A 22,538-nucleotide genomic window follows, 5' to 3' on the forward strand; every position below is an offset into this window, starting at 1 on the left:
CTGTCCCCTTGGCAGAAAAACAGCCCCATAGCATGATGTTTCCACCCCCATGCTTCACAGTAGGTATGGTGTTCTTGGGATGCAACTCAGTATTCTTCTTCCTCCAAACACGACGAGTTGAGTTTATACCAAAAAGTTCTACTTTGGTTTCATCTGACCACATGACATTCTCCCAATCCTCTGCTGTATCATCCATGTGCTCTCTGGCAAACTTCAGACGGGCCTGGACATGCACTGGCTTCAGCAGCGGAACACGTCTGGCACTGCGGGATTTGATTCCCTGCCGTTGTAGTGTGTTACTGATGGTGACCTTCGTTATTTTGGTCCCAGCTCTCTGCAGGTCATTCACCAGGTCCCCCCGTGTGGTTCTGGGATCTTTGCTCACCGTTCTCATGATCATTTTGACCCCACGGGATGAGATCTTGCGTGGAGCCCCAGATCGTGGGAGATTATCAGTGGTCTTGTATGTCTTCCATTTTATGATGACTGCTCCCACAGTTGATTTTTTCACACCAAGCTGCTTGCCTATTGTAGATTCACTCTTCCCAGTCTGGTGCAGGTCTACAATACTTTTCCTGGTGTCCTTCGAAAGCTCTTTGGTCTTGGCCATGGCGGAGTTTGGAGTCTGACTGTTTGAGGCTGTGGACAGGTGTCTTTTATACAGATGATGAGTTCAAACAGGTGCCATTCATACAGTTAACGAGTGGGGGACAGAAAAGCTTCTTACAGAAGACGTTACAGGTCTGTGAGAGCCAGAGATTTTCCTTGTTTGAGGTGACCAAATACTTATTTTCCACCCTAATTTACGAATAAATTCTTTACAAATCCTACCATGTGGATTCATGGATTTTTTTTTCACATTCTGTCTCTCACAGTTGAAGTGTACCTCTGGTGCAAATTACTGACCTCTGTCATCATTTTAAGTGGGGGAACTTGCACAATCGGTGGCTGACTAAATACTTTTTTGCCCCACTGTATATGTGCATGTGCATCTATTTCTTTAAATATGCATATGTTTTGGCATGTTACTGGGGTTATGGAACCAAATATATATGTAGCAAAATGTAGAATTTAAGGTAGGAGGGGAGAAGTTTGTGCTTTTTCCTACTGTTTATTCCCCCTCCTAACTACAGTTTTATCAGTGAGGCCAGGGTGAGCAGGAGAGGAAGGGGGGGGGGGGTGCTGTCTTATTTAATGAATCATTTCAATGTAAGCAGCTATCTCCTGGAAGTTTTCAGTCTATGTGGCTTTACAGCTGAAGGCCCCATCCAAAGTTGTGTTTCTTAATGTTTACAGGCCTCCCAAATACTGCACAGACTTTTTTAATGATCTCAGTGAACTGCTGTCTGTGATCTGTGTTGATTTAGACTGTGTAATTATTGTTGGGGATTTTAACATCCATGTGGACAACCCTCAGGACAAAGGGACTAAAGACCTGAGTAACACTCTGGGCAACTTTGGGCTGACTCAGCATGTAACAGAGGCCACACATAATAGAGGACACACTCTTGACCTACTGATCCCCAAGGGCCTGAGCATTTCAAAGGTTACTGTGTCTGATGTGGGCCTGTCTGATCATTACTGCGTTTTCTTTGAAAGTAAAATTTCAGCCCACACAAATATATCAACAGCAGTGATCACAAAACAGTGTATAGCCGAATACAGTAGTGAGATCTTTAACCAGGTCTTCCCATTAACACCTGACCTGTCCAGAGGTTCAGTCAATGAGCTCGTCAATAGCTTCAATGCTAAAATGTTAAATGTAATGGACACTATTGCTCCCATTAAGGTGAAGGTTATCTTTGGAAGGAAAAAGTCTCCATGGAGAAACTCCAAACTAGTGAAAAATGAAAAAAGAGAGTGTAGGAAAGCTGAGCGCAGATGGAGAAAACAAACCTCCAGGTTCATTATGACATCTATAAAGAGAAACTTCACAATTATAATTTACAACTGAGGAGTGCAAGGAGGTCCTACTTCTCTGACATCATCACCAAAAACAGTCATAATGCTCGGGTCTTATTTCCTACAGTTGACAGGCTAACAAACCCTCCTGTGCCAGTGGCAGCTGAACTTCAGTCGACCATGGCCTGCAATGACTTTGCCAAATTCTTCACAGAAAAAATCCAAAAGATTAGACAAGCAATTGGTACATCAACAGCAGATTCAGGATATGTACTGTGTCCACCGAAAAACTGTTTAAACACCATCAAACAGTTTCACCCTATTAACAGCAAAGACCTGGAGGACATCTTGGGTCAACTGAACTCCTCCTCTTGCTGTTTAGATGTCCTGCCAACAAGTTTTTTCAAAAAGGTCTCAAAGACTTTAGAGTCAGACCTGTTACAGATCGTCAACTTTTCTTTAATGTCAGGTGTGTTTCCAGAACCACTAAAAACTGCTGTAATTAAACCTATACTGAAAAAGGACAATCTTGACAAGACACAAATGAACAACTACAGGCCGATCTCAAATCTCCCATTTTTAAGTAAGATCATTGAAAAAGCAGTTTCTCAACAGCTCAATTACTTCTTAAAACAGAATAACTGCTATGATGCCTTCCAGTCAGGTTTTAGACAGAACCACAGCACTGAAACTGCTCTGACTATAGTGTTTAATGACATATGTCTGAATACAGACAGTGGAAAAGTGTCAGTCTTAGTTTTACTGGATCTCAGTGCAGCATTTGATACAGTTGACCACAACATATTACTCAAACGACTGGAGAACTGGACAGGTCTCTCAGGAACTGTACTAAACTGGTTCAAAACATACTTAGAAAACAGGAAATACTTTGTATCAATAGGTAACTTCACATCTGAGCAGACAAATATCACATGTGGAGTTCCCCAAGGTTCCATCTTGGGACCCCTTCTGTTTAACATTTACATGCTCCCACTGGCACAGATTATAAAGAACAACAAAATAAACTATCATAGCTATGCAGATGACACACAAATATATATCACAATGTCACCAGGAGACCGAGGCCCTGTACAGGCTCTTGGTAAATGCATTGAGGAAATTAATGACTGGTCGTGCCACAATTTTCTCCAGCTAAACAAAAACAAAACTGAAGTAATAGTCTTTGGTGCCAAAGAAAAACGATTACAGGTCACCAGAGAACTTCAATCTATACACCTAAAAACCACCAACCAGGCGAGAAATTTGGGTGTAGTGATGGATGCAGACCTAAACTTAGAAAAACACATTAAGACAATAACAAAATCAGCTTACTATCACCTCAAGAATATATCAAGGATAAAAGATCTGATGTCTCAACAGGACCTGGAAAAACTAGTCCATGCATTCATCTTTAGCAGGCTTGATTACTGTAACAGCATCTTTACAGGTCTACCTAAAAAAAACAGTCAGACAACTACAGCTCATTCAGAACTCTGCTGCTCGAGTCCTCACTAAGACCAAAAAAGTAGACCACATCAGTCCAGCTCTGAGGTCTTTACACTGGCTGCCTGTCCTCAGAGGATAGACTTTAAAGTTCTGATGCTTGGTCTATAAAGCTCTGAATGGTTTAGGACCAAAATAAATCAGTGACCTCCTGACCCAGTATGAACCTTTCCAGATCCCTCAGGTCATCTGGATCCGGTTTTTTTAACCAGACACGGAGAGCTGATTCAGCTTTTAATGCTCCATATACTTGGAAGCAAACTCCCAGAAAGCCGTCAGAACAGATAAACACCAGTTTTGCACCTGTTTGAACTCATCATCTGTATAAAAGACACCTGTCCACAGCCTCAAACAGTCAGACTCCAAACTCCGCCATGGCCAAGACCAAAGAGCTTTCGAAGGACACCAGGAAAAGTATTGTAGACCTGCACCAGACTGGGAAGAGTGAATCTACAATAGGCAAGCAGCTTGGTGTGAAAAAATCAACTGTGGGAGCAATCATCAGAAATGGAAGACATACAAGACCACTGATGATCCCCCTCGATCTGGGGCTCCACGCAAGATCTCATCCCGTGGGGTCAAAATGATCATGAGAACGGTGAGCAAAGATCCCAGAACCACACGGGGGGACCTGGTGAATGACCTGCAGAGAGCTGGGACCAAAGTAACAAAGGTCACCATCAGTAACACACTACAACGGCAGGGAATCAAATCCCGCAGTGCCAGACGTGTTCCGCTGCTGAGCCAGTGCATGTCCAGGCCCGTCTGAAGTTTGCCAGAGAGCACATGGATGATACAGCAGAGGATTGGGAGAATGTCATGTGGTCAGATGAAACCAAAGTAGAACTTTTTGGTATAAACTCAACTCGTCGTGTTTGGAGGAAGAAGAATACTGAGTTGCATCCCAAGAACACCATACCTACTGTGAAGCATGGGGGGTGGAAACATCATGCTATGGGGCTGTTTTTTCTGCCAAGGGGACAGGACGACTGATCCGTGTTAAGGACAGAATGAATGGGGCCATGTATCGTGAGATTTTGAGCCAAAACCTCCTTCCATCAGTGAGAACTTTGAAGATGAAACGAGGCTGGGTCTTCCAACATGACAATGATGCAAAACACACCGCCCGGGCAACAAAGGAGTGGCTCCGTAAGAAGCATTTGAAAGTCCTGGAGTGGCCTAGCCAGTCTCCAGACCTCAACCCCATAGAAAATCTGTGGTGGGAGTTGAAAGTCCGTGTTGCTCGGCGACAGCCCCAAAACATCACTGCTCTCGAGAAGATCTGCATGGAGGAATGGGCCAAAATACCAGCTACTGTGTGTGCAAACCTGGGTAAAGACCTATAGTAACGTTTGACCTCTGTTATTGCCAACAAAGGTTATGTTACAAAGTATTGAGTTGTATTTTTGTTATTGACCAATATATATTTTCCACCCTGATTTACGAATAAATTCTTTACAATCTACCTGTTGGATTCATGGATTTTTTTTTCACATTCTGTCTCTCACAGTTGAAGTGTACCTCTGGTGCAAATTACTGACCTCTGTCATCATTTTAGGTGGGGGAACTTGCACAATCGGTGGCTGACTAAATACTTTTTTGCCCCACTGTATATCTGGAACAAACTCTCAGAAAGCCTCAGAACAGCTGAAACACCCAGTTTATTTAAATCCAGGTTGAAGACTCACCTATTCTCAGCTGCATTTGAATAAAACACCAAATCTATACTTTTAAGCTTAAATTTCAAAACTTAAATTTTAACTACTGATTTTATCTACTGTTCTGATTATCTACTGTTTTTTTTGTTTGTTTGTTTTTTAATCAATTTTAAATCATGCTTTTTATTTGTTTTTGTTTTTAATGTCTCTGTAAAACACTTTGAATCACCTTGTTGTTGAATTGTGCTATATAAATAAACTTGCCTTGCCTATTGAATAAGTTTAATAGGATTATTGTTTTGTTTATATTTTTCTGTCCTTTTCGCACTATTGTAACATGTTCATAATAAAGCCTTATTTATATTTATATTTATTCTATATCCATCTACATGTGTGGGTTAATAAGTGTCAAACTACTGGTCAGTTATAAATAAGACCAGAATAAGCTAGATTTAATCTAGAGTAACTTGTTGCCTAGTAGCAATAGCAGCCTTGTGTTTGAGCTTATTTCAGTGCTATTAATGAAGAATGGGTAGTTATGGAGACAAAGCATACTAAGCTTTTAATTCATGTACAAATTAGTATAGGTGGCAATGGCAAGGATATTAAAGGAACAGTTATAGAAACTGAAATAAAGGATTACTAAGTGCTTTATGGTAATAATAACTATCTAGTGTGGTACTAATAGAGATGCTAATAACAGAAGTCCTTTTTTCTATTTTGCAGACTTAATTTTTTTTAAAAACAAAAGGGGGAAAATGAAAAAGGTGCTTTTCTCAAGTATTTGACATACATATATCATTTTCATAGAATTTATTTTACTTATTGCAACCATATAAAAATAAAAAACAATCTAAATAAAAAGAACAAAGAGATCAAACAAGAGCACAAATATCTAGTTAATATCTAGTCCTGAGACATGATAATAATGCAAAGTGGGCTAGTGCAGGCAAAATAACAAAAAGAAGTCAAATTTAAATAGTAACATTTATACCCATTGAGAAGAGTATTTTTTACGTGTTATTACTTTTCAATATGCTATGCCTCTACTGCCACGCATACCGGGCTAACCTTCAGCATGGACGGGAGAAAGAACAGAGTTATGGACATAAATCAGAATTGGATTTGCTCTATGCGCTCCCTGAAGACGAGTCTGGTAGTCTGGGGGTTTCAGGACTGAGTGATTTGTCCTGGATTGATTCTGCATCTGATGGGTTTTCATCTGACAGTTATCCGGAGTCTGCACGACAAGTATGCACTACACAAGTATGCTATAAATAGCCTGCAATTATTGAAGTGGTTATAAAACACGGGCTTCTCTTCGCTCACTCGTGTGTTTGTTCAACAAATTCAACAAGAGCAGAACACGCGCACGGTCACCACAATCTGCATGTTTGCGCACAACCCTGAGACGGAGAAGCTTATTGCTCTATTATTTTATTGTCGCTTTATGTGAAGCAAACAGGGACTACAGGAAGCATTCCTTATCAAACCCTGTGTTTTAGAATGACCTGTCTGCAGCTTTAATAGCTGAACTCTTGCTGTTTTAGCATTAAACCGAATGTATTTGGGCATTAGTGTGGTTCAGTTCACAGGTGCATTTATGCCATTAAACAGAGGTATCTCTAACCTCTTCATCAGACCACAAACCAGGCCACAGCATCAGGGCAAAAGTGAAATACGGCAACAGTCAGGACTTATTCAAACACATATCCTCACATACAAGCATATGCCCACTTTGAGTACACATGAATACACAAAGTACTGAGTGCATGGATGCATACAGATTACTACATATATGCATTTTAATGGGTAGTATTCATTAGTGAAAATACTGCATTAAGCCAGAATGAAATGAAGCATATTAAATGCTTTATCTATCAGTATTACAAAAATAAACTGTTCATTTATACTAAGTACTGATATCATAGGACAATGCAATAGTATTTGAATAATAACAATACTAATTCTTCCCATTAACATAATTAGAATAAGAATTCTATTATACTACAATAAGCATATCGCGCACACATGCAAGTATAATTTTCTTTCAGGTCCCTGGAAATAATCTTTCAGCTTCAAACTGGACGTGACTCATGAAAAAGCCCACATACAAGAAAATAGCACGAGTGCGAGAATAAACTCTATCTCCCGTTCCCGGTGCCTTTTCACTCGGTTGCTCCTCCTTTCACTCCCATTTATCTCCCTGCTCGCCCATTCAAAGTTCCAGTGTCACGGCCATCACCTCTCTCTGTAATTTTGCTGGCCTTATTGAATAATCGACGCAAGAATGTGGGTCAAGGACGAGGCGAAAGAACAGCATCCATTACTTTTCCTTTCAATAGAGCCTCTCTTTTATTCATCTTTTATTTGTCTCCGCTTCTCTTTAGCGCGGTATTGATTTTTCGCTGAGGAGTGCTTTGCTTCATTAATAGGGGATAATAATTCAGTTTAATTACATTATTCATAATAGATAATCATTATCTCCATGGCCACACTTTGCTCTAATGATGTAATAGTTCAATACGTTACAGTTTTAACAGCAAGTTATCGTTTTATTCGTTTAGTTCTACGCACAGCTGTCCTCTTGTTTGCTCGCATCACTTACCTTCACAGCGAGGGAAAGGGTGATCCCAGTTGCGGGTGGTGCCGTGCTCACAGGTGAGGATGGAATGTCCCGTCAGCTGATATCCGGTCAGACACTCGAAGGAAATAGACTGGCCCACGTTGTAGCCAGCACCCACCACCACCCCGTAGCGAAAAGGCTCTGGATCTGGGCACTCCTGTAACTCATAAGCTAAGGGAAAAAGAAGAGAAATTTGCAATTAAAGCTAGATACATTCATACAGCTATGAAACTTAAACAGAGAATCATATTATTTTCACATCAACAAAGTCGATCAGGAAAGTACGTTTCCTAAAGGCTCACTGTTCTGATGATTGCTGTGGTTGTGAACGCTACCCGCATGGATGTTCAAATAGTTTTTCTCTTACTGTCTGAAGTTAGCTAACAGTAGCTATCAAACCACTAAAGACTTGCCTTAATGTGTGAATACTCAGCTTCCAGACAACAACACTGTTATAGCGGAGGATCCTCTATTTTTATTTCCCACTTTCAATTCCCCTTCATCATGTGTCTGTTGTTCCTTAGGCACAACCTCCCACTCACTCCTCCTCATCCCCCTCCGCCTTCTTAGACAGGAGTTTTCAGAGGAGGGAAAAAAAAATGCCTAAAGCAGGTTTGACTTGTACCAGAGGAGTATGATGCAGTCATCAGAGGTAGCGTGGGTAAATAATTCTTACTTTTCTTATTCCTATTTTTTTTTCCTTTTGGATACAAAACCAGGGCAAGCAGTGAGCCTTGAAAAGCACGAATATAAATATGACTAAAGGAATTGATTTCTATGGATCACAGCTTCTCTTTGTAGGAGATAACTCATGCAAATATTGCAAAAAAGGGGAGGGGAGGGCTGGTATTTGCAAATATAATGCTTGATTTATATGCTAATGTACACATAATTATGTAAATGCACAATGCTACCTTTCGATTTGCTGGCTCGTTTGCTGAATCACAAAACACAAACTTCGTGTGCCTGTTGCATTTGCGGACCGGGGGAATTTATTCCTTGCAGACGTGCAGATATGCAATGAAGCCTTTTATTGGCACATGCTAAAGCAATCTTTGAAGTGATCAGCAGTTTTATATACAGCTATTTATCCGGGGAATTCACTGCCTCTCTGCGCTGATTAGTTCTTCAGAGTCAGTTATAGCACTAATTCAGTAATGTTATGGCTTTACATGAATAAATTTCACACTGAAGCGACACTAATAGTACTTAAGTGTACTTGCTGAAATAAAAGTAAACACTCCTGAAGATAATGATTGATTCGTTTCCTTCCGCAAGATGAAATTCATCACTGTGGCTTTCACTCTTATACTGATTTTGGAATTGCTTCAATTCACGCAAAATAGCTCTGATATTCTTTATACTGCATTAGTTCTGATACGTGCATTCGGCACTGCTCTGCTGAATCACATTTCAGTAACAGGAAAAATGGACTGAAGCAGCCTAAAAGTGCCACAGGTGCTGGAGTAACACGTGCAGAACAAAGTAGCTCTGAATATTGATACTGGCCCAGCTCTGCAATGGGTTTTGGTTGTTATTTTTAATATTAAAAGCATATAATAAGTCTGCTTTCTCAGACATAATCCAAAAATTCAGATTATATCCCACCTCTAGTCTCCCGATCTTTTAAAAGGCCATCACATTTGGATACCTACCCTGGTACTCAAACCTGAAGCCAGGCTTGTTCTGCGAATGGTCACTATGGAAATAAATCGTGGTCTCGTGAGAGGTGGTGAGAAGGGAAGAGGGAACATCCTGGCCGCTGAATCTGCCAATGACAGCACTTGTTTCCAAGGGCCCATTGCGTATCTCGAGGAAGTCGTGGTTGGCTTCAGTGGAAAAGTTGAGGAACTGTATGTGGGCTCCTGTTTATAAGAAATGGATAATGGCCATTAAAAAACAAAATTACATTGTCTTCCCAAAAATACTATCAAAGCTAAATTAGGCGAGTCATTCCGCTTCTTATTATGTGCAGAAAATGGTTGCAATTCAGCCGTAGCACTCAATTGACAAGAGTGAATGGACGGGGCGAAAACAATTGATTACAATTATTCCAGAAATAAACAAAAATCCTAAAAAAAAAAAGACAAAAATAAATGACACTGAATGTCCTTTATTTTTGTTTTTACAGGGGAGCTGATTTACGCATGCTGGTACTCAAGGATTTGTATTGTAGCTTAGTCACATCAGAAACCTACTTGAGTGAATAGGAAGCAGCTTGTTAAGGTGACTGCTGTCAGGTGGCTGCTCCCAGACTGCTGTTGCACATTTCATCCGTGAAATCAAAAAGGTAAATGTGGTAAAGTAGATTGTGGCGCTCTTATACTTACTTAAAAAAAAGTATGAGAGCACCCCTATTTTGTGCAAGTAGCTAAATGCTGCCCTCACTTATCCGCACCAGAAATATGAGTGCGGATTATTCCTGAGAAGTTGTCATGACAGCTGTATGAACCAATGCAGTTCTATTATACCTTCATGTAGAAAAGAATAGTCGTATTTAGGCTGTGTAACATTCTGGAAGCTAGCACGCTTAAAAGAAGGGCTAATGGTGCTAGCTCCATTAGTGTTAGCCACACCTAGCATAACTAATATAGCATTGTATGTGTGTAATGCTACACATTTCAGCAATATTTGAAACACAATTTAATCAAGGCCAACTTCCCCAAAAATGTTTATCCCACTATTTTTAGTCTAAGGCTCCAGATAGTTGCATTTATTTTAGACTACCTCTTGAGAGCCTTCCGGACATGTACATGTACAAACACTGTCACTCCACGGTCCAGCCTTACAAGTTGCATAATTAAAGGTTCTTTAGTGTAGAAATGCCAGCGTGACATGCTGTAAGAGCCTCTCATGTCTCTCACCGTAACCAACTGGCAGGTAGATTCTCCAGGTGCAGTCACTGTTGCTAGGGTAGTTGCCAGGGAAACCGGGACTGAGAATCATGCCCTCCATCTCTTCCCGGATTCCACCACACTGAGCTGGCAGAGTCCAGACAAAGCATTTCATTAGCATCCGCAAAAAAGTGATTCAGCCACATTACAACTATTTTACAAAACAATGATCTGCTCAGTCGTCAGATTCATAAAAAAGGATGTGGGTGAGAGAGGTGATGAGGTGCTTGCACATAGAGCACTTGAGATACAGTTTGAGAGGGTCCCAAAGTAAATACTACAAAACCTGGTTGTCATTTACTGAAGTATGATGTAATACTGCTTTTATCTGTGTTTGGGTTTATTTCTCTTTCTTTCTTTAAAGCCACCCACTATCTGTAGCAAGCCAAAAAGAACTGTGCACAATGCAGCCTCCCCCTTTTATTTATGTATTTATTTTATTCTATTTTTGTTTGTTTTGTTTTTGGTGGCTTTTGTTTTTTGTTTTTGGTGGCTTTTGTTTGTTTTGTTTTTTTGCCTTGTTCACATGGTAGTACTTTTTTTTTTCTTTCTTTCTTTTTTGTGTCCATAGATTACACATTCTCCTGCATCCAACTGGTTTGCAACTGCGTGGCGCAACCAGTTTTACAAGGGCAGTATTTGTAATCGCAATTTGAGTTACAGGGTATCTCAACCACCAATGAACTCTACAGCCACCTCATACTTTTATTAATCACAAGATATGTGATTTAGCAGTGCCAAGTATGGTATACTTTGCTGTTCTTCATCTTCCTCCTTTTATGTTAAACCGCTGATTCAATAAAAGCATTTCTTTGATTGAAATCAAGGACTAAGTCTCAAAAGAGATTTAAAAAAATGCACGGAAATAATTAGAGGAAAAAGGTGATGAGATCAAAGAGGATGAAAAGAGCAAGAGATCATGTCGCCGAGATGAAAGTATACTGCAGCTAGTGGTAAAAGAATTAGCTGACTCAATGAAAAAGAATGAAAGAGGCACTGTTGGGAGGGGGAAACAGGCAAACATAGGGGGGAAGATTAAGAAATGAATGGGACAAACAGGCTATGTGTCAAACAGAGAAAATCAAGGTGATGTATCATTGTGTCTCTGCAAGGAACAAGTGAAGGGTTAAATGTAATCCTGTAGCAGTGAAAGCCTGAGGTAATCAGGAAACTGCTGATGCCTGTAAACACGATGAATCTCCCACCGACTTCAACCAATCATGGTGTGAGTTGGAACTAATTAGGGTATAGTAGGTTGCTCCAATAAGTGGAACCACTTTGTCAAGGTGTTCTAACAGACAGGAAACACTTAAAGAGAGGAGCTTTTGCAGTTACTTTCAGCGTGTTCGCTCAGCTTTCAAGGTAGCAATATAAATTCACTTTAAAAGTGCAAAAGCGTGCACAGCCTCAAGCAAAAAGACAAACAATTGACTATAACCTTTTCTTTTGCTGTCTTGTTTTAATGATTTTTGATTGGGAACAACCTTGGGAGGAACTTTGTCATCTGCACTATACTGTTTAATAATAAAGTAATTCATTTCAAATACTTTGAATCACCTGGCTGCTGTTCTTTTAAAGCGAAAGATCCCCAATAAAAGGAAAAAGCTGGTATTTAGAAAAGACACAGGAAGCAAACAGGAGGGGGCAAGGACACAAGGAGCAAGTAAAGAAAGGCATTTTTACCTATGCAGAGAGGAGGTGGGTAGTTCCATCGTCTGACAGTTCCAGGCATACAAGTGATGTGCGAGTTCCCCTGCGAGAAGCGTCCATGCACACATGCACAAAGACAAAAGTACAGGGGGAAAAAGAGCAGGCAATGAATTAACTTGTTCACTCCACTGTCACTCATCTGTTGCTCCAATTATTTGATCCTGCTGCTTTTCTCTGCATGACTTCATGTGGTGCCTAAAAGACTAAATCCATCTGAAGTGACAGAGAACAATAGCGGCATATAAAGAGCATCATACAGAGCGAGAAGAAGACAGGGAAAGAGTGCGGAAAAATTCAAAGCCATTTCTGCAAAGCCAAATATGAAAAACTGGCATTTTTCAGAAAATTTAAAAGCACTTGCTGCAATTCTTAGAAAATTGTCATGAAAATGGCTTAAAAATGTCACATGTGCATGTTGGAACACAACAGACTGACAAAATAGACTGTTTATAATCAGACAAACCCTGACAGCCAGGCCATAAGAAGTCTTCAAATGTTCAATGTTTTAGAACAAAATCTCAGAAGTCTGTGGCTATAACATTTATTATGAAGGTATTTGTTCAGCATTGAAAGAACAGTAATCCTGAAGCTGGGGATAGGTTTTATGCACAGTCACAGCTATACAGGATATCTTTGTTAGGACATGACTCGGTATGTCTGGTGTAAAAGCAGAGGAAAAGCAGTCTGCCAGCTGATAAAAATGAACTAACACAGGAGAACGCATTTATAAAACAAATTTAATTAGAAATGCTGTACAATTTATTTATTAGACCTCAGTGATAAAAATAATGTGATCTGATGAGCAATGCTAAACATAAACACACACAAAAAAATATTGTTAATCCTTGTGAAGCTGACTGTTCGCACATTGTTCCCAAAACCTTTTTGGAAATTTGGTCATTTTAGGGAAACACGTCACTGCCACCGGACCAATCGAGCTTACTGAATGAAGTCTACAGAAAGGAAAATGCTAAGCACAACCAGTGAGAAAATAGGGGTGACGTAAATCCAACCTGGCATTTTAATGTGAGAACAAGGAGTGAGAACTGACAGAGACACATAGTCTCAATGGAGTACAAACAGAATTTGTGTGAACTACTGTACCCAGTGTTCTCCTCCGATGTCACCATCTGTCTCCTGAAGGACAGATGACTTCAGGAGCACTTTTTTGAAGGGAATACAGAATTCTGATTTCTCAGCACACCAGCGTCACGGCCTTCATATTATAGCTAACAAACCGAGGACACTTGTTAACATGCTTTGAATTTGGATGGTAACTTTCTTATAAGCTTATTGGGAAGTTTAGAGGTATAAAACTACAAAACTAGTAAGTTACTGTGAGGAGAAAATTGTTAGAAGGCAAAGAAACTCAGACTCAGATATCTTTTTTATATGTACACGGGCGATCCCCCATCACGGTCCGATCTGTTCTGCACCAACGTGTGCACAACAGATGTGACACAGAGGAACCGCGACAGGGCTCCCAGCACATTCTTTATTTATACTTCAAGTACGTTTTCAGAGCAGTAGGAGTGGCATGTATGGAACTGATAATATCTCCTTAAAAGGAGAGACCTTTAGCTTGTCTGCTGAAACAGGAGGGAGCTTGGTATATATTTCCTTAAAAGGAGAGAGAGAGAGAGACCGTTAACTTGTCTGTTGACACCGGAGCTTATCTGTTGAAACAGGAGGTAACTGTTTAGCTGACACAGCACATATTTTCTGCACACATGGTCTCACTCCCTTTTCCTGTGGTGGTTCCAATTCACAAGCTCTTCTTCCTTTAAATGAAGCTACAAATAAACATAACACAAAACTAATAAAATCTCTCAACAGTTACATAATGAAATGTAACTCTTGCTTATAGATATTACTTACATTTTATGAATGTACAACACAGCTTCACTGTTGGTTGTAAGGTGTTATGCAGCCAATTGTGACTAAATGTGTCTGCAGCCCTAGCTGGCGGCAGCACCACCGTCTCTGTGACAGCAAGTTGGTAAGAAGGCAGAAGGTAAGACAGATGACAGCTGTGCTAATCAGGGCAGCTCTTCATCTAGAAAACAGTTCTATTTGTGTCAGTGAAACTGAAATATAACACTCGGCCACAGCAGTGTGTAATTATATTCTGCACCACCGTGTTTCTATTTACCAAAGGAATACTGATAATGCTAGCGCTGCTAATGTTATCGTCACAAATCAGACAGTATATCACAATGTGCGCAATGTCATGCACACTGCAAAGTCCCACACATTTCAGTGCCATTTAATATATTACATTATTAAAGAATCTGATTATGAATTTGTGTGTTTAAGTCTCACTCTTGTCTGTGTGAAGTTTCTGACTTTAAGTCTATCTAGTACCATTTTTCTTCATCATCAGCTGATATTAGCTATTGTGGCTACTTATTTGCTAGCATTTCTCATGGCCAGTGGATGAAAGCAGAACTAGGAAAATCACTATTGAACCATGATATGAGAAGTGATATTGAATAGTTGAATTGACACTGTCCACTATTCTTGGCAATACACGTTTGCCAAAAACACAACAACCAGCTGATCCAATAAGAGTCAGATATAACGTAAATGAGTAAATACACAATTACACATAATACACGTTGGGGAAATCTGTTTTGTCTCTGAAATAAAGAAGAAGAAGAGCTTGGCTTTTTAAATCACTAGTGTCAGTCATCAGTATAGGTCTTAAAATCCTATATTGGTCATGATTTACTACCAAGTTAGTCATCTGGCTTTTACAGAACATAATACAGAACCCATACATGGCACCTGTTAAAGCCACAGCCAGGGTACTGCCTACCTTATTGCAAGTTTGCAACAGACTATAGAGAATAAAAGTGATCACTTTCAAGAAAACTTGAAATGAACTAAAATAGCCAGAAGACCAAGTCCATCTATTCAACTTCTGTTTCTCTTTTTCTTCTATTCTACATCCTGACATATCAAAGTGCTGTAAAAAAAAAAGAGAACTGCAGCATGAGCAAGCAAGTGAACAAAAGGAGGGCTGACAAGACAGACACTATCGAAGGTGAGATTCAGCTTATTTTCGATGGTCATACATGACAGAACTATATGAAAGTTGGAGAGTTTACCTGTAGCGTATATCCTGGTTCACAATGGAATGACACCACATTATTCATCTGAAGGCGCTCTCCAACCTTGATACCATTCATAGGAACTACAGGCTCTGGACAGTTAGTCAAAGACACGGCTAAGTGGATGATGAATGGAAACAAAAATATGGAGAGGGAGAAACAAAAAGAAATATCAAATTACAACAAGAAAAAATATCAAATAAACCTTAATGTCACTCTAAGAAGAAACAACCACTGTTTGAAGAACATGATTTTTTCCCACACCACTTACTTTTGTATTCCAGCCTGAATCCAGCTGCAGACACGCTGATATCAGAGAAAAAGTGGAGGTAGAGTTGGTTGGAGGTGCTGTTGAGCAGAGCTGGGACAGTCGTGCCTTTGCGAGAAGATTAACAGTGGAGTTCAGGAATGCTATCTCCTCTATAGCTGCTCACTATAACTAACTATGCGTGAGTTGCAGGCAAACAGCTGAAAAGCGCGTCTGTTAGCGGCACAATGGTACGACCCATTGACTTTTTCACAAGTAGAGAATTTATTCCAATATTTTAGCAAGTGTTCAGATGATAAAAACCAAAAACTGTTCCAAAAGAGAGAAAAAACTGTAACCTGATATTAGCAACTCAAACTAGTGAGCCACTTTTCTGTCATCTCTTTACTTCAGGGCAGATCTAACATTTACTTTTGGTCTTGTTCCAAGTATAAGTTCCCTGTTGTTGCATTCTCGCTCTGACAGGAGTCACAAAGATACTGTAAACAAATATTTGCCTCAACTCCACAAAGAATAACATAACCTTTGTCCAAAGGCAGCAAGATTTGTACCAGATTAGAACTGAAACTGAGCTACATGTGGCAGCCATCTTTTTTTTTCTGAAGAAATCTATGCTTTGGTTAGTAAACACAATATCTCTTCCAGACTGCAGGCTCTGCTCTGTGAAAAGTAATGAGGCTGTTTTCAAAATATGTTTTATGTCCAAGGTTGCACACATTAGACACGTCGAGGAAAATAAAGGCATATATAGAAATGCATATCCGGCAATACCCGAGAAGCTGCCAAGCATGGTGTCAGTGTTGTCGCCTCCGTCAAACACCTCCAGCGAATCCCAGTTCTGCTCTGTCACAAAGCTGATTACCTGGATCTGAGACAGGGAACAGACAGGGAGAAAGAGGGGGCGGTAGAGGAACACAATTAGTGAAATGTAGACCAAAAAAAAACAGTAAGGAAAGAAAGAGAGAGGGATGAGGGAGCAGATCTGGGAGGATTATGGGCAAGAAAATTAGAACGAAAGAAAGTATGTGAAGCTAGTTACTGTAAGTCAAGGACTAAAAACATGGTATTTGGTTATATCTACTCTTACTTTAGGGTAAGGCCTGAAAGAACATAACCCTGCAGAGTGATTAATAGTCCAAGTATGAAAAAAAGATATTTCTATGTACAGCTCACCGGGATTCCAGAGAAAACAACAGTAGTTATGATTGCTGCGACAGCCTCTCAGAGTATACAGACATTTTTAATTCGCTTCAAAATACATAAAGAGGACACGAAATGTCTGAAAAGCCAAAGAATAAGACACGATTAATAAGGCAATGCTTAATTAGACTCGCCTCCTTTTCCGACTGCGTTCAAGTGGTGGGAATTGGATTTTAAATTAAGAAGACTGTGCGACATGTGGCGAATGCTGAATATTCTTCAAAGAGACTAAATCTACAAATGACAGTTGCGACCAGTAGGAAAACCAAAATACCACATGCTATAAGAGTAGCAGTCTAGATACCAAAACTTATTTTGCTGTTAAAACAGAAAAAAAACAAACAGTAAAACATGCCAAATTCTATGAAACTGACAACGGATTTTGTTTTCCTCAGTCTTTGTTGTCCTTTCTTTTTCCCCCCACTCTCCTTCCCATCCTCCCCTTTTTTGTTCCCTCTCACGTCCATTCCTCTGCTGTCTTCTCTGCTTCTGATGGTTATAGATCGGATATGAGCCAATTAAGGGGGCTGTAGGGGCGCTGGTGCACCGGGCTCCCGGAGAGACGAGGCAGATCACAGATTGATCTTTCATTAGGGGGCCACAGCAAATGTGCCAGCAAGGCACCTCGCTCCTTTAAGTTCTCTTCTAGATCGTGACACTCCAATCTAATGTGTTTCGGGGAGCTGGTGGAGGAGAGCAACAGTATGGAAGGCAACAAGAAAAAAGATGTCTGCATGAAAGAGAAGGAACAGGGGGGCAGGATTCTGCTGCAGAGACATAGATACGGAGCCGTAAACTCTCTTAAGTTTGCAGTGACCGTGTAGCAAATGTGCAAATGTGTCTCTCTCTGTAGAAATATTACAAAGCAAAATGATGGCATACTATCATTTGACTGTACCTCCAAAGTCAGAAATGCATATTTAAGTTTTGTGCTGTTTACCTTTTGAAGGATTACACAGTGTCAGCTCTCTGCTGTTATTTCTGGTCTACTTCCCCTCCAAACAAATGCTGGCGTGAAGTGTGGCATGCTAAGTGTGCCTTTGGGCCATGTTGTGTATTTGACCTGCAAGGACAGTCAGCTGAGGTAGGGGAGCTAATAGCTGAGGGACGCCACTGAGGTTATTAAGCACAGAGGCTGAAGCATAAGCCTAAAAACTTTTCTGTCAGGCAGATCCACAGGGACCTTGCCCAGGTTCCATGAGATTCCATCACGCACGCATCGCGGAATAAGAATATGCAAACTGAATTAACTCCCAGGAAAGGAAAAGTAAAGTAATTGAAGAGGTGATTATAGGAAAATTTATTTCAGGTTGTACAATCTGAAGGTTCTGGTATAGTGATCTGCCAAATTAAATTCGGAGCCTTTAAAAAGGCCCAGAGACACTATCACCTCACAGCTCCCCACAACTGAGAGGCCTGTAAAAGCAATACCTTTATATACTGTGTGCAGCACCATTAATTGGTCTTTGGTAAGCTGAAAGCATCTCGTCACACAGAGGTCTGTTGTCAAAACAACAAGGATCATAAAGGCTAGAAGCTAGAGGTGGACAACCACTGTGAATGGCTTTAAAAAAGTGGTCAGAGACTGTTTTAAAAAGAGATTACTCTGCATGCTCAAGAACAGGCTGCTGTAGCTCAGACAATGAAAGCTAATGTGTTGGCAGAAAAACAAATGTGGTCTTACACTTATATCCTATATGTCTATAGGAAACTTATAGAAAACCTTCACCAACCCAGAACCCCAGCATAGATGCCAAACTCTAACTATAACATGCCGTTGTAAAATATATTTTCAAATGTGATTTTACTTTCCATAAATATAATCAGAGCGGGGTTTCCTTGGGCAACATGTGGAATTGGAAAGGGATTTAGGGGACTGACTGCTAACGTTGGTGAATCTGCCTCTGGTTTACCAATCCTAGCATCCAGGAGGTGGTCTGATACCTACCAGAAACTTTATTGTACAAACCTGGATTCCTGATCCTTCGGGAACTGTGATCTTCCACACACAGTTGAGGCTGTTGAGGTAGGGCTCAGGAAATCCAGGAGATAAGATGGTGCCAGTTCGCTGGGTCAGATTACCTCCACATGGAACTGTGAGATAAGAGGATGAGGTTAAGGTCTAAGTTACTTCTAAAAGTGTGCAAAATGCAAAGAGAAACAGATCATGTAATGAACATGCTCATATCAGAACCAGAATCAAAATGTACACGACAACGACATGCTGTACATGATCCGCCTGGTTTGTGCTTGCGCACACAAACTCCTAAGGAGTGTTTACAGTCCTCAGACATTGTCCTCCCAGCTTGTCTTGTTCAAGTCACATCTGGCGACAGCACAGGAGCATCTGCTTCAGCTGTAAGCTGTGTATAAGAGTGTGTCTTCGTATAAGCATGTTGATTTCTGTGTGCGCATCTGTGTGTGTGTGTGTGTGTGTGTGTGTCCATCGGTGTGTATTTGTGACCCTGAGCAGTGCCTGCCACCTGCTCGTTGCATGGCTGAATCTCACTGTATAGCTACAGGCGATGGCTGGCAGCCCACATCTGTGTCAAGATGGAAGCTTGAAGCTCAAAATATCAAGTATGTGAACCAGACAGAAGGAGAGAGAGAGTGAAAAGGCAAATAAACTGAGGTAGAAAGAAAACAAAAAGAAGCAGAACTCAGCTCAGGATTAGAGTCCAGTTAAACAAATGCTTATATTAGGATATCAAATACGTGGAGTTAAAGCTTACAGCCTGACTTTAAAACAAGTGTGTGTATGTTTTTGTGTGTTTTAAGTATCCGTGTCCTACCTATACAGCTGGGTATCGAGCTGTTCCATTGTGCCAGGGCATTGGGAACGGTTAAACATTCGATAGCGCTCGATCCCTCCAGGACGTAACCAGGGCTGCACTCGAAGCGGACCACGGCGCCGACGGCAAAGTTGTTACCCATTCGTCTGCCATTTCGGGGCTCGGGGACTGAGCTGCACTGGGTGGCGCTGGTCCGCGGCACGGCTGTGAACAGGAAGGATGGCGATTTGATTTGAGTCATTATCCAGGATACTTTAAATCAAATAATGTGTAAAAGGCTGCTGTGCTTCTACGTAACCTGGAGTTAGAGATACCGACCTACTATGCTTTACATTTGAGTAGGGGCTCAAGCAGTTTTAGTTCCTTGCCTTTTAAACCAGGAGTCTTCTGATTGGCTCCCTCAATAAAAACAGAACATATGACCAACTGTGTGCCTGAGATGAACATATTAGGAATCTCCACCTTTGTTAACATCATCCAGAGCCAAAGGTGGAGAAGTCTGCTGTTTCTAAGCATTTACAACCCTTGAAACTTTATCTTTTGACTCACATGGATTGCCTGCACATACGGCGTCATGCTAATTATTTAAAACTTATTATTTCACCATGACAGGAAAAAAAAGAGCATAGCAGCTACTCTTTAAATGTAAACTACCTACACATTTAATATACAACAGAAAAATCTCACTACTTGATTTTGTGATTTCTTTTTAGTGTCTATGTCAGTGTGATCACAATGCCCAGAACAGACAATACAAAATATGATATTCAGCTCTGCTTTTTCCTTGGCATTGTTTCAGTGTACTTGCCAAAAAGAAAAGAAAAAAAAGGAAAAAAAAGTATTATTTATTCATTAAACATTCTTCGGGGCTGCCACTGCCTTTGGATATCTACAGCAAATGTCATTTCTGGTACAGTGCACTGTTTAAGGGAAATAAGAATTCAAAAAAGCCCCTCTTGGGGGGGAAAAGAACAACGGGAGAGTTTAAGCACAACTTTTTCGCACACTTTCTGCAGATGCATGCGCTCGAGCACATCACGGCTGAGACAGCGGCTGAAGGTGAATCCTTGCAAAATCACTGAGCAGGTCATCTGATATGGACACGGAGGGGGGGTGTTCGAAGAGAGGGAATTAAAAAAAAAGGTAACAGAATTTGTTTCGGAGTGTGTGATTGTGCGTGTGTGTGTGTGTGTGTGTTGCACACTCACCCTGATAGACCAGATGGAATCCTCTAGAGCTGGATTGGCCTTTGGAGGTAAAGCGGATCAGGATTTGGTTGGAGGTTGCTAATGGCAACGACTCACCTGCGATAAGATCAACATTTTTTAGCAAACAAATCTTTAGCAAAACGCTTTGTTCTGCATCAGTTTACGTTTGTGTTGCTTTCTGGTCACTGAATCACCAGCCCTGTTAATTTCCTCCCTCCTGAATGTGAATCCTGGTGACTATTTTTAGGAACTCGTTCTGCACATCCAGCATGAAAATTAAAGAAATGCAAGAGCTAGGGAATCTGCAATGACTGAGGGAAAGAGGACATTCTGTAGGTCTCTGGATATGGATATATTTAGAAGTGCTATTCATGTACTGCATTGCAGGAAAGTGCAAAGAGAAAAAAAAAAACACGTGGGTATCTCATCCGAGTGAAATCTTGCTGTTTGGTCTAGAGCTGTGCTCGGTGATGTTACGCTTTCACAGAAAAACTCACTGGGGTGAAAATATAACATGCTTATAGAAGGCTTTGCACCATCTGTGGTGCATGCAAATGCATGTTGATTATTCAGATTAGCTTAATACTTTGCAGCCACAGAGTACTCTGTTTATCTTCCATACCTGTAGGAAAGCCAGAAATATCTGTCAGGTACATTGTGACTAAATGGTAATCTTGCTTATTGGCACTGATAGCATTGTGTGAGGGTGCAGCTGAGCCTCTGACTGCAGTCTGCCTATACCAAGTGATGTCCCGAAGCGTAAAACCTGCATTTGATCAGCGTATGAGCCTCACTCTCTATCATGTTCTTGTTTTTCCCGGTTTGATAATTGTTTGTGTTATTCCAGCTGGGCTAAGGCAACTCACATTCCAATTTTTAGTTCTCAAGAGTTCCTCAGTTCCCCAATAATTTATAAGGTGGGGTGTCAGATGACTTTTAAGCGCTGGAGAAGCAGCTGCAGTGACCAGACCTCCTGTGACTTTTTGTCCCGGGCTGTTTCCGAATTACGGAATCAAATTCAAGGTTGCATTTTTCACCTGCTGCCTAAGGCTCTCCACAATCAAGCTCCTGGAAGTCTTACTGTACAGCTTAAATTGCTTTGGGTAATTGGTGTGAGCAGGCCTTTTGATAGCGCTCTTTGTTCTTTGGGTATAAAATTTGATTTTTAAACTACACGCAAGGACAGTTTACTAAGAATTTAAGGGGTTCGCCACATTACGAGACTCTTTACTCTAATAGCATTAGTCAAATAAAATGTGATTACACTGAGGTCAAAAACATCTAACTGTGAAACAAATCCTGAGAGTACGTTTTTGTTTTGTTTTTTAATTCCTAAAAATTACCCATACGATCCCCTGCAATCCCCATTAGCCCATATTGTAATTACACAAAAGGAGAACCCCCATGATGTATCCAGTGTGGTGTAAAATTTGTTGACTGACACAGAACATGATACAAAGCGTGATCATCTCTGTCTCTGCCTCTCTGTCTTTCTCTCAGTGTGGTGCTGACTGGCGTTCTGCTGTGAATCTCATTACTCTATGTCTGCTTGCTGTCACACTGTAGTGGGAGGCAGACGTGCTTAACCTCAGAGGCAACATCTGTGTGTGGATGTGTGCGTGACTGTGTTAGTGAGTCTCAGTGAGTCTGCTCTGTGCTCTTAG

The 22,538-nt window shown here is 40.7% G+C and overlaps 1 protein-coding gene across 2 annotated transcripts in view; it reads right to left on the reverse strand.

The window, feature by feature from the left end:
* The window catches only part of csmd2 (CUB and Sushi multiple domains 2), a 261,451-nt gene that overhangs the window by 50,886 nt on the left and 188,027 nt on the right, over positions 1–22,538 (reverse strand). For both annotated transcript variants that reach the window (XM_040021190.1, XM_040021191.1), the window contains 10 exons: positions 20,875–20,970; positions 19,667–19,870; positions 18,844–18,968; positions 16,446–16,542; positions 15,678–15,782; positions 15,404–15,522; positions 12,267–12,336; positions 10,554–10,670; positions 9,345–9,554; positions 7,672–7,860 (listed from right to left, as the gene is read on the reverse strand). In XM_040021190.1, the coding sequence (XP_039877124.1) occupies positions 7,672–7,860; positions 9,345–9,554; positions 10,554–10,670; positions 12,267–12,336; positions 15,404–15,522; positions 15,678–15,782; positions 16,446–16,542; positions 18,844–18,968; positions 19,667–19,870; positions 20,875–20,970 (1,332 nt within the window). The remainder of the gene's footprint in view (positions 1–7,671; positions 7,861–9,344; positions 9,555–10,553; positions 10,671–12,266; positions 12,337–15,403; positions 15,523–15,677; positions 15,783–16,445; positions 16,543–18,843; positions 18,969–19,666; positions 19,871–20,874; positions 20,971–22,538) is intronic.

Source organism: Simochromis diagramma, unplaced genomic scaffold (genome assembly GCF_900408965.1).
Source record: "Simochromis diagramma unplaced genomic scaffold, fSimDia1.1 OVJJ01000753.1, whole genome shotgun sequence".
NCBI lineage: Eukaryota > Metazoa > Chordata > Actinopteri > Cichliformes > Cichlidae > Simochromis > Simochromis diagramma.